This window comes from Ptychodera flava, chromosome 13, assembly GCF_041260155.1.
Source record: "Ptychodera flava strain L36383 chromosome 13, AS_Pfla_20210202, whole genome shotgun sequence".
NCBI lineage: Eukaryota > Metazoa > Hemichordata > Enteropneusta > Ptychoderidae > Ptychodera > Ptychodera flava.
In genome coordinates this window covers 7,959,625-7,975,033 of record NC_091940.1, presented here as the reverse complement: position 1 = coordinate 7,975,033, position 15,409 = coordinate 7,959,625, and the positions used below count along the sequence as shown (strand labels likewise).

The 15,409-nt window shown below is 39.1% G+C and overlaps 1 protein-coding gene across 1 annotated transcript; it reads left to right on the top strand.

Annotated features, from left to right (window-relative positions):
* The first annotated feature begins 570 nt into the window (after positions 1-570).
* Positions 571-11,410, top strand: LOC139147301 (rhodopsin, G0-coupled-like). Its single transcript, XM_070718348.1, has 4 exons — positions 571-880; positions 6,699-6,992; positions 7,488-7,825; positions 8,564-11,410. Exons 1-4 carry the CDS (start codon positions 808-810, stop codon positions 9,203-9,205), a joined length of 1,347 nt encoding a protein of 448 aa, XP_070574449.1. The 5' UTR covers positions 571-807; the 3' UTR covers positions 9,206-11,410.
* The last annotated feature ends 3,999 nt before the right edge of the window (positions 11,411-15,409 follow it).

Genomic DNA, 15,409 nt, shown 5'->3' with positions numbered 1-15,409 from the left:
TTGACATGTTGAAAGAAACTGAATAAATCGGTGACCATGCATATATTCGACCAAGGTTTTAGACAAATTAAATGAAACCATCGCGAAAAATAAATTAATGGTCATGACCATTTTCGCGATGGTTTCATATATCGTGTCTACAACCGGGGTCGAACATATGCATATGCCCCCTTAATCTATTAGAACTGGTGCTTCCATTCCTTCACTTAACAGTGTAAATTGACTTTTAAATTCCAATTTGTGCGTTTATTGAGATAAATGCATTCGAACCTTGGACTTAAATAGTGATAATACCAGTAACTATCAAGTGTATGCGCGCGAACTATGACAGTCAACAGGGTTCTGCGGGCACGAGGGATTAACAGATTTCCCTTGTTTAACCGTTGCCTTTGTCGCTATCTCATTGATATGTGGTGAACTGTGTAACTTCTACCCATAATTCAAAGATGTAGACGGTTTCATAAGGAACAGTGGTGACGCACAGAATTTTGTTACCCAATCCCTAGCACAGGCTCATTCTTGTTGACGATACACGTGATCTTTTATCATCATGCAGTGTTTCCCTGCAGGCGTCCTGCTGATCAAATCCATTGTCAGCTATAGATACGTTAAATCCATGTCGAATACAACCCTCATATTTCTAGAGGTTACGGAAACAATTACAAACCGAGTTATGAGACTTGCCTATAATTAGTTACTACAATGTACGACTCGGTGATGGAGGGACTGTTGGCGAACCAACCAGAATAGATATCACTCAGAAAATTTCGCACAGCGAGGGAAGTGGCCAGAACTGCAAAACTGACGATGAGCGAGCAACCTACATTACGCCTGCTTGTGTGGGAATATTATGGTGTGGCGATCTATTTGACGTTACTCGGTATGTGTAAGAATATTTCATTGATTTTTCGTCGTGTAGTTTATCCAATAGGTTGGTCTGCGCAATAAGTAAGAAAACTGGCGAAACTTAAAAATCTATAGATATAAGAAACACCCCTGCAGTTTCACGTATCTTTCTCTCTATAGGTAACATTAGAAATTATTGGGCACTTTCACCCCGTCCTACTCTCGAAAAAGTGTGTTCATACAAACTGATCTCAAAAACAAGCGCAGTTTGCAAGTTGCCAGTGGTTAGTGTCAAAAACGCTAGGCCAGTATGACGCGGCACTGAGATCTTCGTAAAATCTGTTCCAACCATAGTTTTTTCAAAAGTTATTTGCATGACACTTATACCAGAATGATGGCTTCATCTTTTTCAAGATCAACTATTGCAATAAGTTCTTCTTGTGTTACATCGAAATCGCACATTTTAGTTCAAACAGACGAATCATGAAACTAGATTCGCCCAAAAAAGGTTTAATACCAGTGACACAGACACCATAGGCGTTTCACAATGGAGGGATCATTCTTGATAGAGTGATTGACAACTGCCGTGCCGGGGAGGGGGCTTTCCATTGATCATTTCTGCCTATTCCGGTTCCATGTACAATCGGCTCTTGTGAGTCCTAGTATCGCTAAAAATAAGATCTATTGTCTTGAACTCAAAATTGACCTGAATCACAACAGCTTTGTCGGTAATATCATCTGAAAACGGGTTAATTGGATTTTATCATCGATTAGGCAAGGTGCCGATATCTACTATGTACATCTACCTATGAGGAACCGTGTTTTCAACAGGAAATTACCTTCACAAGTCAACGAAAAATCATTAGCTTCATGTGACTTTGAAAACATCCGTCCCGAAAACTCGAGAGACCCACTGTCTACTAATGTTTATGCTCATATCAAGACATTTTTTATTTGACTTTGAGATCTTGTAAGAAATATACAGAGGACACGGAGCTTTGGGTAAACCTAATTAAAGAACGATGTGCCCAAGTGCCGCGTACCAAAGTGTCAAATTTCACGGAATACGATTCACGTTCTGCAGCTTAAGCTAGAAATAGATTCATGTTCGCTTAAATTTACGTTTAGGTACTATAACTCCGTGGTAATCTAATTTAGTATATAATTTTTCATAATGCGGTCACTGACCTCATTGCTTCTTTGTTTTTTTTGTTTTTTGTGCTAAAATATTCACTTCTACACCGTATACAAGATAATGGCAAAGACTTACACCTGATGTTTGCTATACGGCTACTGCATCTATATTATCATCAGGTACGCCAATTACCCAGCTAATTCCTTTGCAATCCAGACTTTAATCGGTAATTACCAAGTCCCTTGTTTATTTCAACATGAAACCAGAAATCAGCATCAAATCATATAGGATGAGCATAAATACCTTTATTTAAGTTGAGAAAGAAAGGCGTGCAATGAGATTTCTGCATCACGGCGGCAGTGTTCGGTACCTGACCAGCAACGTGAAATGCACATACTATACTAGTCTCGCATGCCAGACCTCGAAACCTGCATGCGCGAGCGGCGAGTATTAGTAACCGCAGGTTAAGGATAACCTGCGGTTACTCGCAGCTTTGCCGCTCGCGCCGCATGCAGGTTCGAGGTCTGGCATGCGAGACTAATACTATCACAGTCACTCTGAATAACTCTGGGACTATTCGCCCAATAGACGTGTGTACATAAGCGAGAAAAAAAACGGTTTTTCTCAAGCATATGCACACACGTCTATGGGGCGCATAGTCCAAGAGCGGAATAGATCACAGGGAACTGTGATACTATACAGGCAAGTGATGACTGTTTAGACTAGAACGCCTCAAGCTCAAAAGGTGACAAGGTCGATTATCTATTCAAACCCAACGTCAGCTGAAATGAAACCGCGTCAAATGATAATCAAGAAATGGTTGTCACTCATCAACATGTAGCTGAATCTGCTGAAAATGCAGAACGTGAATCCGTGGCCCGTGAAATATGGCATGCGGCCCATGGCTCTTGAATTAGACTAACCCTGAAAATTGAACATTGTCATTAACCAAACACGATTGTAAAGACAATTTACGTAGCTCTGTTAAACCTACGAATCTAAGATCTACTGCAATACCTGAGCGTAAACAGTGTCGTAACACAGCATTGAACTCCAGCCTGATGGATGAAAAATCACTTATGTTGTATGAGTGAAGTTCAACATTTCTCATCGTCCGGTTTGTGGGCTGTAAATATGCACTGGTTTTTTCCGTGTTGATTCCAATTATTTCAGAAGCATTCGAAACTATGTTAGGAAGTAATTTCGTCTCAGGTGGACGTTCATTAGTTTGTATTTGCCAGAAACACGACAGTAAAATCCCTGTCGACTTGTTTAAAAATGGCAAGGCTTAATTGTCGCTTCTCGGCATATGCTACTCAGAAGCAACGTAGGATTTATTTTCCGTCAAAGAAGAAGGCGCCTCGTCCTCGAGTACAAATTCTTGAAAAGAAGTGATTTTCATTACTAAAGATAATGGAGCATGCTTCAATCTTTCTTCGAGCAAAAAAATGATTTTTTGCATTCAGTTTGGCATATTGTAAATTTTTCTGTACTTTCCAATTTCGCTACAGAAAATTATAGAGATCGACTGGAAATTGAGTTTTTAGAAAATGTCATCTTTTTCAACGTAGAAAACCAAACAGACAGATAGACAGACAGACACACAGACAGACAGACACACACACACACACACACACACACACACACACACACACACAACTAACTTTGTATCGCAAATATGCAAAACCATAGTCCCTCCACATACGTGTGTGGAGGGACCGTGGCAAAACGTATGTTTAATACACCACAGTCCATCCAGTGGGTGGGAGGGACGGACACCATAGAGGGACTGTGGTTACACAAAGAGTCAGCTTATGCAGTAGTAGTCACAGCGTGATGTCTATTCACTGTTCCAATGACCTAATCTTACTGAATACATTGTATTGCACAATTAAGTGCCTATTGATACCAGTCATTTTATCAGATAGAAGTCAGGCACACTTGCAGGGGATGAATTCTGTGTAAATAACACAATCTACGCAGGGAGTGTCCAGATACTACTTCCAGGGGGAGGATTTTCTATTAGGAAATAATGGCAAAAGAATATGCCCCTCAGAAATTAATGGAGTTTTTCCATCCCCCACCTTCCATACACACAATACATACATGCATTCCATATATTCATTCACACACCATCTGACAATTTCATCAGAAGAAAATATAGTTATTTCATCAAAACAAAGATATCAAAACAAACTTTTTTCTCAGATGTTGTCCAATCTATCTTGTATTTGTCCATTCAATATGTCAATTAATCGGGAATTTAACGCACCCCAGGAAGGAAAGAGATTGAAGAAAAAACATGTGACTGAAGCACTAAAAATGATCATTGCATACACAATTGATGAACCAAAGTTGCTGAGAGCATAGTCCGTCACAGCTGCAGTTTTCACATCCACACTTCAATTTCTTAAATAGGTACCCCCTGATAATATCCTCAAAGCTCATCCAGTCCTTTACAATATCCCATCCACTTTCATCGAACAAGCTCGCCATGTGAAGTTGTAGTAGAATATTGTGGCACCATGTTAGGTTTCCTGTTAAGACCACAGGCCATTTTTATCAACTGAATCCCTATCAAGTAGGGGACAGCCAGTCATCGCTGTTTCGTATTTTCCACTGAACTCGTCAGGTTGATAAGAAACGTACTGTAGTGACTCTGATGAGGCGTTCTAGGAATTCTTGACAATGACAGCATCAATGTAACTGACAAATCAGAAAGGAATTTCAATTACAGTAAATAGAAACACTGGAAATTTACGAGAACAGATTATATTGAGAAGTGGCAGGATTACAAGTCGTTTTGTGTTCAATTAGTACTCTGGATTTTTCTATGCCCCCAGGACTCTAGTGCTTTGTTACGACCCCCTCCTCCAATTTCTCCTGCGGAAAAATGATGCAGTGTACCATGCTACATACATACGCATTTTAATCTGTGTCGGGATGAGATCGAATATTGCTCCCGGGAGGCCATTTTGTTGCTACATTTTCATACCCAGAGCTATTAGTTGGACATACCCGCAAAGATTCTATTCAAACCTTCGTACAGGGGTATGACTATGATCCAACATCGCCCACTGGCGTCCATTGTGTTATCTTCCCCAATGTTTGGATCCGCTACTCGGACACCAACGAAAATATTTTATAAAATCATACAATAACGATATACTGTGTAAGTCGATTTGCGTCGTGATGTGATCAAACGCAGCTGCCCTGCGGTCATTCTGTTATGGTTTTCTGTGTGTCTTCAGTTAATTAACTGACACATCCTAGCAGACTAAATCAGTCTTTCTGGGATAATTAAGCACAATTGCATAAATGTCTATGTATGCTAATTGACATGCCAATTAATGATTGCGCTAATGACTGACTGGCACAAATGTTACGGTCTAAACAGAGAACAACAGCTTCCAAAAACACTTGATCCAGCGGAGACTGTGACATTAACCGTAACGATGATTGGTTAATTTCATTCTCGTTGTTGACGTTGTCGTTGATGGCCAATGATATCAAACTACCGAAATAAACATTATAACAAAAGACGAATGTTAACATCCAGAAGTAACATTTCTTATGGCAGACAGAAGGAAGACGGGCGGATGTTTTCTCGACCAGAGAATTCATGTTCATTAAAATGAAATAAAGTGAAGCGCTCTTCATGGGACAGTACCATTAATAGGGACAGGGGTGTTCGGAGTCTTCTGAATGCTTTGTTAGATATTTTCTATTATTTGACTACTTTCTGAGATGGAATAATCCATTGGGTAGTTTCAACTAACATCGTACAGTTGTGAAATTTGCGAGAAATTTGCGAGAAATGGACACTTTCTCGCTGTATTGCGAGAAGTAAGCGAGAAAACATACTTTCTTGCAATCAAGCTGCGAGAACTGTGCTCGCATGCATCTGCGAGAAATTGTGAAATTTTTGTGAAATGCTTACACAGAAGAATACAATTTCTCGCAGATGCAAAGCGAGAAAACAAATTTCTCGCTGACTGATTGCGAGAATTCAGTTTCTCGCAGATGCTGAGTGAGAAAACACAGTTCTCGCCAGCTGATTGCGAGAAAATTAAATTCTCGCTAAGTTATTGCGAGAAAGTTATGTATTCTCGCTTACTTCTCGCAAAAAGCGAGAAAGTGTCCATTTCTCGCAAATTTCTCGCAAAGTTCTGTACTAGTGGTACAGATTGTGAATTTTTGCGATGAGAAGGGGATTGATTGATTGATTGATAATAAGCGTCTGGATCAAGTTACCGCGATCATGTCATTGGCATTAAACATTGCAATGAAATCGTATACATACTTCAGTCACGTTAGTACAACCATCCAGGTAGTACCGGTAGCTCGAACTCTACTTCCTCTTTGAATGCAACGGTTTAGAACCCCCGATTGTGACATTTTGTTCAATATTAGTATGGTCTTTATGTTCAAGTGGTTTTAGAAAACTATGGCCTTTTTTGCACTATTCTATTTTTCCTCCTGATCTGAAAAGAATACTGCAAGATCTTAGATTTTGAAGGGGGTTATTACTCAGCGTTTACTTGACTTTGTCGTACACTGAATAGTTGTCAGACCCCAGACCCTTCAAAATGTTGATAGGTCGTGATGTCAAACTGAGGTCCTCTTGTATTAGAAACTAAACAACTGGCTATTTTCAATTTACCAGACCGTCAAAGGCAACTCTCCTATGGCATATTTCTTTCCTTCTTCCCACCAGGACTGTTTGCAACGTTTTTGAACGCATCAGCTCTTGTCGTTTTCATTAGAGGTAAAACGTTCCGAAAGCAAGGCTTTGACATCCTCCTGATCAACGTGACTGCAAGTGATCTCGGTATTTCAATCTTCGGCTACCCGGAGGCCACTGTATCGAGCTACGCAAATAGATGGATGTTTGGAGACGTCGGTTGCAAGATCTACGCTTTTTTCTGCTTTATCCTCTCAATGAGCACAATCTCAACACTGGCGGTCATCGGCATTTACCGCTACATAACAGTCTGCCTCCCTGCGTATAGTAAGTTGGCCCATGTATATTATGGTTTTCAACAAAATGCATTATTCATTTAGGCGATGCAAAAGTCTCTATCGTTTCACGAAAAAACAGACAATCATTCAATTTAATATTCACGAAATATTCTGTGAATAAGGCGTAAGGACAAAAATAATGTGTGCTTCCGCTAACAAGTTTCTTGAAATATGGTTGGTCGGTTGAGAACTTTTTTGATTTTTAATTTTTATTTCAGTGTGACCTATCAAAAACAGCAAACGTCCGAAAAATCATGCGAGACTTGAAAATGAGGAGGAAAAAAGTTAGGGTTTCAAATAGGTTGAGTTACCAGAAACGTATGGCTCTTGTATTTAATTTTTATTTATTATGCGGTCACTGATCTTATTGTTTCTTGTTTGTTTTTGTTTTGTTTCTTTTGTGCTGAGATACATTTACTTTTACACCGTATACACAATTACATACACAACTTAAGCTTATATTGATTTGTTTCAACATTTTCAGAGCACAAGCTTACCAGAAAGAGAACAGTATATGCAATTCTAGGAGTTTGGGCTTATGGGTTACTGTGGACAACGCCGCCTCTCTTCGGCTGGTGTGGTTACACTTACGAACCGTTCGGCACATCATGCAGCATAGATTGGTATGGACGGTCGTTGTCAGACATTGCATACATCTGGGGCACCATCATATTCTGCTTTGGTATCCATCTTGTTATACTGGTCTGGTGCTACACCAAAGTTATAAAACGAAGCAATCAGGTTAACCCATATAAACAACCAATGGGTCGCCAGGTAGAACGCATCGTCCCATTGCCAAAGTCGGACTATAACGTTTCATTGGTAAGTCTGAGCGAGATTTCTCAAGCTACCTTTCTGCTAACCGAACCTGCCACCAAACTTTATTTCTATCCGCATATCCATCTACCTATTACTGATCCATCTTCTTGCCAATCTATCTCTTGGAGGGTATATTATAAGGTAAATTTTGTTTGTTTGTTTGTTTGTTTGTTTGTTTGTTTGTTTGTTTTTCATTTCACTAAGTAACCATAGGATTATACTATTCAACCGTTTTGAAAATTTGTAGTTCATCGTCAAATAGAGATTTTCATGAAGTAGTACTGGTCATAATCTGGTCAATCTGAAGGCGTTAGGGACCTTATTAAGATAGCCCAGTGTCTGAAAGATCTACCGTATATCGAACTACCCGTAACTGTGCAAGCTGTCAGACTTACATGGCACCTTCACAACAAGGATATATCCAAGGATATCGATAAGACAAAGAGTCGGACAGACAAATAGAAATATAAGCAAATCCTGGTCCGTCAACGAATGACATATCTGCCTGTGCATTTCATTCACATTTGGGTTGTTATAAGTAATTTAATTAAACTGTCATTCGTAAGGAAATAACGGACGCCATCGACTATTGATGTATCATATCAGGGACAGAATAGATACGTTATGGTGTTGAAGCTGCATTTGAGAAATCAGATAAAATGAGCAATATGTCAGTCATCTAACATGAGAGTATCTTCACGATCACTGTCCGGTAATGTGAACCTGTCATTTTTATTCCAGATGTGCATGGTGATGGTTGCCAGTTTCGTCATCGTTTGGACGCCATACGCCGTAGTGAGTATCTTGTCAGTTTACCATAGTGATATGTCACGTGGTACATACGTCATCCCTACCATGTTCGCCAAGTCGTCATGCATGATGAATCCGATCATCTACTTGCTGTGCAGCAGAAAGTACAGGACAGAATTTACGGGGTTATTTTGCCGCTGTTGTGGAAAGCGGTCAAAAGTTCCAACGCCTCAATATTACGTGCGAACCGTGGCAAACACCGCAAACCAGTCGGCTGCTCCTCAAATGGGATCCTCCCGGCTACTCTACAACTGCGACGGAGTGTTCATCGGCGAGATCAAACCCAAGCAACCGGAGTATAAAGAACTCGTGAAGTTCGAAAAGAAATCGAATGTCCACGAGAGTGAAGGGGGTCCTTTTGCTCCAGCAAATGAAGTGTCTGAAACCAACTTGGATACGCCGACGCTGGTTAGTGCAGAAGGTGTCATAACTGTAGGCACCTCTGTTCCACTGCCAGAGGACCCTTCCACGAGCAAGCAGCGAACTTCTGAAGGAAAATGGGCCAAAAACGAACAACATCCAACGACGAGCCAAGATCAACCTGTGAAGGAATCGTCCATAGTTCTGTTTTGAAGACACCCTCTCCCCTTTAATGACAAATTCCGAAAACAGGATCCGTTGAGATACAAGTCAACAAACTATTTTAGGCTTGCAGAATCCGAAACAATTCAATTCAAATTACCCCAACGTGGGCCTATTTTTTAAAGTTGTTCCTTGAACGATTGAGATTAAAGTGGGTAAGACAATTCAAGGGTATCTGATCACGTGACAGAAAACGTTTATGATAGAAAAGTATAATATACCATTGATTGCCACTTTTCCTGCCACTAAAATATCAATGGAAATCTCCAAAGTTTGACGTTTTATTTTTTTTGCATGCACTGTAGCACTGATTTACGCAAAATGTATTTATGTATTTATGTATTTAATGTATTTTCGTGGGCAAGACCGATAACATAGACTCTTCACTACCTTTTTTCATTGCTAGAAGTATAAAAGCAAAGTATTAGCAACAAAAATAAATGATTTATTTATTTGTTTATTTATTTATCTATGTATTTATTTATTTATCAGACTGTCTTTTGTTCTGTTCTATTATTCCATCTTTGTATTTATTGAAAATGCATGATAAGTCCATAGATTACCATGAGATCTACCTCTTAACAGTACACAAACAATTTAAGGTAGAATGCGCGTAGGGGACAGATATTCAAACTCTCAAAGTTTTACAATTCTTTTCTGATCTAACCACTTGTGGGGTGCCTATTTTAAAGCTCTTGGTATCAGAAAATTTGTCAGCATCTTAATTTTTCGAAAAATCGAAAATATTATTGTTCTTCAAAGAGTTTACTAAGACATGGCGTCCATTTTGAATGTCAAATATCACTTTAATCTGTGGTAATTTGTTTCTCTAGTACCGGAATTTGCACGGTGACCCCCGATTTTTATTCTTGATTTTGAAAGAGTATGGATGGAATATTCCTTGAGGAAAGTTTGAGCAAAAGTTTAAGTCTTTCACTTTCGAGGCGCATACCCTAAGGTAGAAATCTTGACACTTCATTTAACCGAGAATACTAAGAGTGGAAGCCTTTTAAGAACAAGCAATACAATTGTGATTGTAATTCCTATGTCTTTGTCTAAGCATCAAATGAGGGGCTCAATCTTTACACCCAGAAACGTCTGTGTTTTGATATTCCTAGCAGAGCTTATATTTCAGACTCTCATATTGTCATTTCTAAACCTTTACTGAGTTATTTCGACAGCAAAGGTTGCTACTTATTATTGCTTTTTTCCAAGTGAAAAATACTCGTCTCTGGTAGACGTTGGAACATGCTTATCTTTCGTGTTCTAGAAATGAACTTTGAAAAACTGATTTTATCTTTCTTGCAAAGAATCGGTGCTCGTACCAGGAGTCGAACCCGGATCTACATTACGTGCAGATATCGTGGCACTATTTCTTGGTTGGAAATAAGCATAAATTTGTAATGTATCATATTCAGTTGTTTTGAAATATGATTGAAAGATTATCATATTATTTCTGCTTGTGATTAGGTGTACATTTTCCGAGACTGACAATTTTGGGTTTCGATGATGGCAAACCTATCTGTGAACAATAGACAGGAGAAGCAAGTTCTTTAATAAATTCTTTCCATTAATTTTTGTTAATTTTCTTGTGGTAGCGTGGAAAGCTCATGCTTTATTGCTGCTCACGCGTGAAAAGACATTTCAATGCTTCTTTTCGATGGGGTCACGTGACGATAGAGAACCCTCTCGGTATGCATGACCGTTACAATATGCGACGGTTACCATCCAAACGATTTTGCTGGTGTTGTCAGAAGTACTCACTCTTTTACGTTTTAATAGAGAGGCCCTGATACAGTTTGCAGTTTTGGGTTACTGTGTTATCACTAAAGCATCATCGTATGAACTTCAGCAGCCTCGTTAAGATTAATCTGTGCTCGCCTCCATTACAACCATCAGTGACTTGTCAGCATCAGAAAAATTTACAGTGCTCCTTCATTGTCCACGTAGTGCTGTACGTGAATATCTGCGAGACTCTCGCCTAGATGTTTTGTTGCTTGCTGAGACATGGCTACGTGATGATCAGAGTGACTCATCAGTCATCACAGAAGCCCTTCCACCTGGTTACAGCATCATTTATTATCCCGCGCAAAGGCCGTTGGGGAGGCATAGCAAAAATTTTCAAGTCGTCACTGTCAGTGTCACTGCATCCAGTTGCAGACTCTATATCACATCAATGGAAATAATGGAGGTCTGTATAACGAACCCACAATTCCATGTCACATTATCTACACTGTCAAGTATACCGTCCAACTCCAAATAAAACAAATGGTTTCAGCGCAAGTGATTTTGTCGACTTTTTCATTACTTTCCTGTGTTGTCATCTCACAGACAACTCACCGCTTGCTATCGCTGGTTACTTTAACCTTTACTTTGACGACCCAAGTACCCAAAAATATCGGGACATTATTGACTCATTTAGTATATGCCAAGTGATTACTGGTCCAGCATATTTTGTTGGTCACACTATTGGCCATATCATTACTCATGCTGACGATAACATCATCGTCGACGTTCGCGTTGAACCTATCGTCATCATTTCTGACCATTTCCAGTTACTGTTCTCCCCCCAATGATTAATTTTGTTACGACTGACTTTTCGTAACTTGTAGTCGTCGATGGATCGTCACTCACTCAAAGTCACACAATCGAGAGGTACTACGGGGAATCGTAATACTTTCAGTAACTGGAACGTACACCAAGTAATCAGTTTAACTCACCACTTCAGATCTTTATTACTAAGGCAGAGCGGCACCAAGTCCGTACTCAGGATACAATTATCGATCAGCAAAGACTCTCCCTAAAGTTCTCAGATCCTCCTCGAACTATCAAAATCATCAGCTTTTATACATTTCATCCACAATTATATCACGTTTTGACTTCATGTGACATACGTTCATTGCACGTAATGTCACTCGTGTACTTACAACGTGAAAGAGTAGTTATACAAGTTATGAAAGTCGGTAAAAGGTTAAAGTAATAAAATCCTAAATATCGGTAAAAGGTCAAAATGTCATCATTTTAAGGCGTTACACTTTCATGTGACAAACAACCGGAGATTTATTATTTCAGGAAACAGGAAATATTTCTCTGCTGACCATTTTGCATCGGAATTTTCTCCGTCCGTTTGTTTGGAAAAGACTGATGGAATTTCCAGCAAAATGCAACTGTGTAACAATAGAATTCGGATACATTTGATCGTCACGTTCCTATTGTAAGTGTTGTCCTACAGGCAGAAAGTGGGTTCCCTGGATTATCAATGCCATCATCATATGGCTCGGAAAAACAGAATGAAGACAGAGGGAGAGTGTGTAAAGAAAATTGAGGGTGGAAATACATCGTTAAATTTACAGATCATGTCGGACTTATATCGTTCTCCTTGTAGAAGCTGCCAAGAAAGAACGATTGATCTCTTTGGCAATAGTTGTTTGACGATTACTTGGCCATGAGCACTTCTGTTCCCCTAGCAAAACATGACGATACTTGAGAACTAGCAAATGAATTTGCTAAGTTCTTTCTAGACCGAGTTAAGTTACTTGTTCACAAATTTAACACTTTAGGTATAGCATTTCTGATTATCAACATTCAAAGCCTGCCACCGAACCACATGCTGCGTGTAAACTTGATGTAAACCCACAACTGCTGGTAAAATTGATAGCATAATTTGTTCTTCGCAATCAACTTTCTTACCGCTTCGCCATCAACTTCCTTGTTCTTAGACACCGTACCCACAAATGTCTGTAAGAACTCTATTCTTGTAAATTATCTTTTACCACATGTTACCAAGATTTTCAACGACTCTATGCAGACTGGTGTTGTGCCTGACGATTTTGAGTTAGCTTCTGTTAAACCCCGTCTCAAAAACATCTCTAAATCACAAAACTCTCAAAACCTTCTGCCCAGTTCTAATTTGTCATTTTTATCGAAGATTGCACAATGTATAGTTGCATTTCACTGGATGAAAAAATGCAATCTGACTACAAGCCAGGACACAGTACCGAAACTGCTCTTATGAAGGTTTCAAATGACATTTTGCTTGCCCTCTATGAAAAATGCAATGATTTCTTGGTTTTACCTTATCTTTCAGCAGCATTTGATACTTTCAACCGTACTATTCTACTAGATTTTTACATTACAAATTTGTTTTTTCTGGTTGGGCCCAAGTTGTTCCAGGCGTAGACATATCTTTCCGATCGTAGTCACCGTGTTCCTATAATTGTTTTACTCGATCACCGTACGTTCTTTCAACTTTTGGAGCATTCATCTTCCATGACGTATTTTCCACGCGAGTGACGTTATACATTTTGTCATGCAAACACAAATCATTCCAATTGTATTACTCTAAGCGTATGATGCCATAACTATTATTCAACCATGTTCGAAATTAAGGTTTTGCAGTATGAGACATACGTAAATTTGCTCCCAGTAATGCTTTGATATTGTACAATCCTCGTACACACTTTGGGTAATTTGATTACGTCCAATGCTTCTCGCTATTTTCAAAAAAGAAGGAAAAAGGGTGATTTCATGATAAAACTAGATCTTCACATTTTACAATATTCAACAGAAGATATTGTTCCTTTTTCATAAAAATGAAACGATGGCAGTCCTGCGCATGCGCATGTCTGCATTGATGATGCAGTACCGGTATTTTTTATAAGATTTTTATTCGAGTCACATAAACGAAAAAACAACAATCGCATTACTCATTACTCTCAGAAATATCAACAAAGTAATATTACAATATGATCAATGTATCAGTGAAAATAACAAGTCATTGTTGTGGACCAGTTAGTTGTAAATATTTTCACCATTTCTCTATGTGTTTATCTAGTTTGGATTTTTTGCTGGCAATGAGGAATTCTATCTTCTGCACATTCTGGACATATTTCGTAAAGTTTGCGAAGTTGAGCGCCTTTGGGATCGGTATTTTATAAGCTACCGATACGTTCAGACAAATTAAATGAGTTTTATAATTTGTTCGGGGTTTTTTCAATTTTTTGACGTCTTAAATTTGAAATGGTAGGTCAACAGTTTTGTGTTGTCTTCGCATAATCTCCAGAAGACATTTTACCCAGTCTTGTTTAGAGATTAGTCTCATGAACCAAGGATACAATACGAAGATGTTTTCTGTTGAGTAAAGCGTCGACGGTCTCGGCTTTCAGTGGAAAATGATTCCCTTGGCTGATAATCAAGTAAACGGGCTTTTTGTCTTGTTTCCTGTTTACAACTAACGCAGCACCAGGTGGGGAACTCAGCTAAAAACTCCTTTGAATTTGAATGTTATGGATTGTTTGAATTGTTACGTCTTTCGTCACTCAGTCGCTATAGGTAGAGCGCGCTACAATAGGGAATTAGCAGCAACTAGTGACGTAAATTTGGGTTTAAGTACAAAACTCGCCTCACAGGGAACTTTCTCAGGAACCAGAGACAGTCAACCAAGGTGTCGGGTATCAACGATAATGTGGTTTATTACTTCTTCATTGCTCAAGAACCTCTCCTCCCTGATCCTTTCAACGCTCAGTTTTTATACTTTTCTTACACGTGTACAATCAGGTCACTTTCTTAAATTAAAGATGCTGACGACGAGTAAAATGCTGACGTGTAAAGCATTACAGAATAACCAAAATTAGACAAATAAACATCATAAAATGTCTGTTCGTATTACGTGGTACTAGATGGACGTGTACTCGTTGTTTGCTCTAGTCGTGATTCATCATACCATCGTCCGATTTAAGGAATTCTAACTGTGACACTATATCAGCGTCAGAGCTTTCTCTGTCTCTGCTAGTTTACAGTGACAGTGACACTGCCCTAGGCACTAGCGAGGCAGTAGATGTATTAGCTTTGATAATTTTGACAATATTTTTTGTGTTCAGATTATCAACTGTTCTTCTCCCTACAGCATGTTGACCTTTCCAGAATTCAGCTTGCCAACACAGCCTGTGTATGTGTACTGTGCATTAATCATTGACAATTGACTTTCAGTCTGGACTCCAATTCAATTATCAACAATAGTGTTTATCTTTACAGGCTTTGCCTACATACTGAACATTGTGTTTCAGCATGCTTTAGGGAGACTGCAAGAAACTGTATTTAATACATCGTATAGAAATATTGAAAAGATTATCAACTTTTTGCAGCTTCTGTCCCGTTACAAAGTCTACTTGGTGTTTTTCCTATGAACTTTCCGAC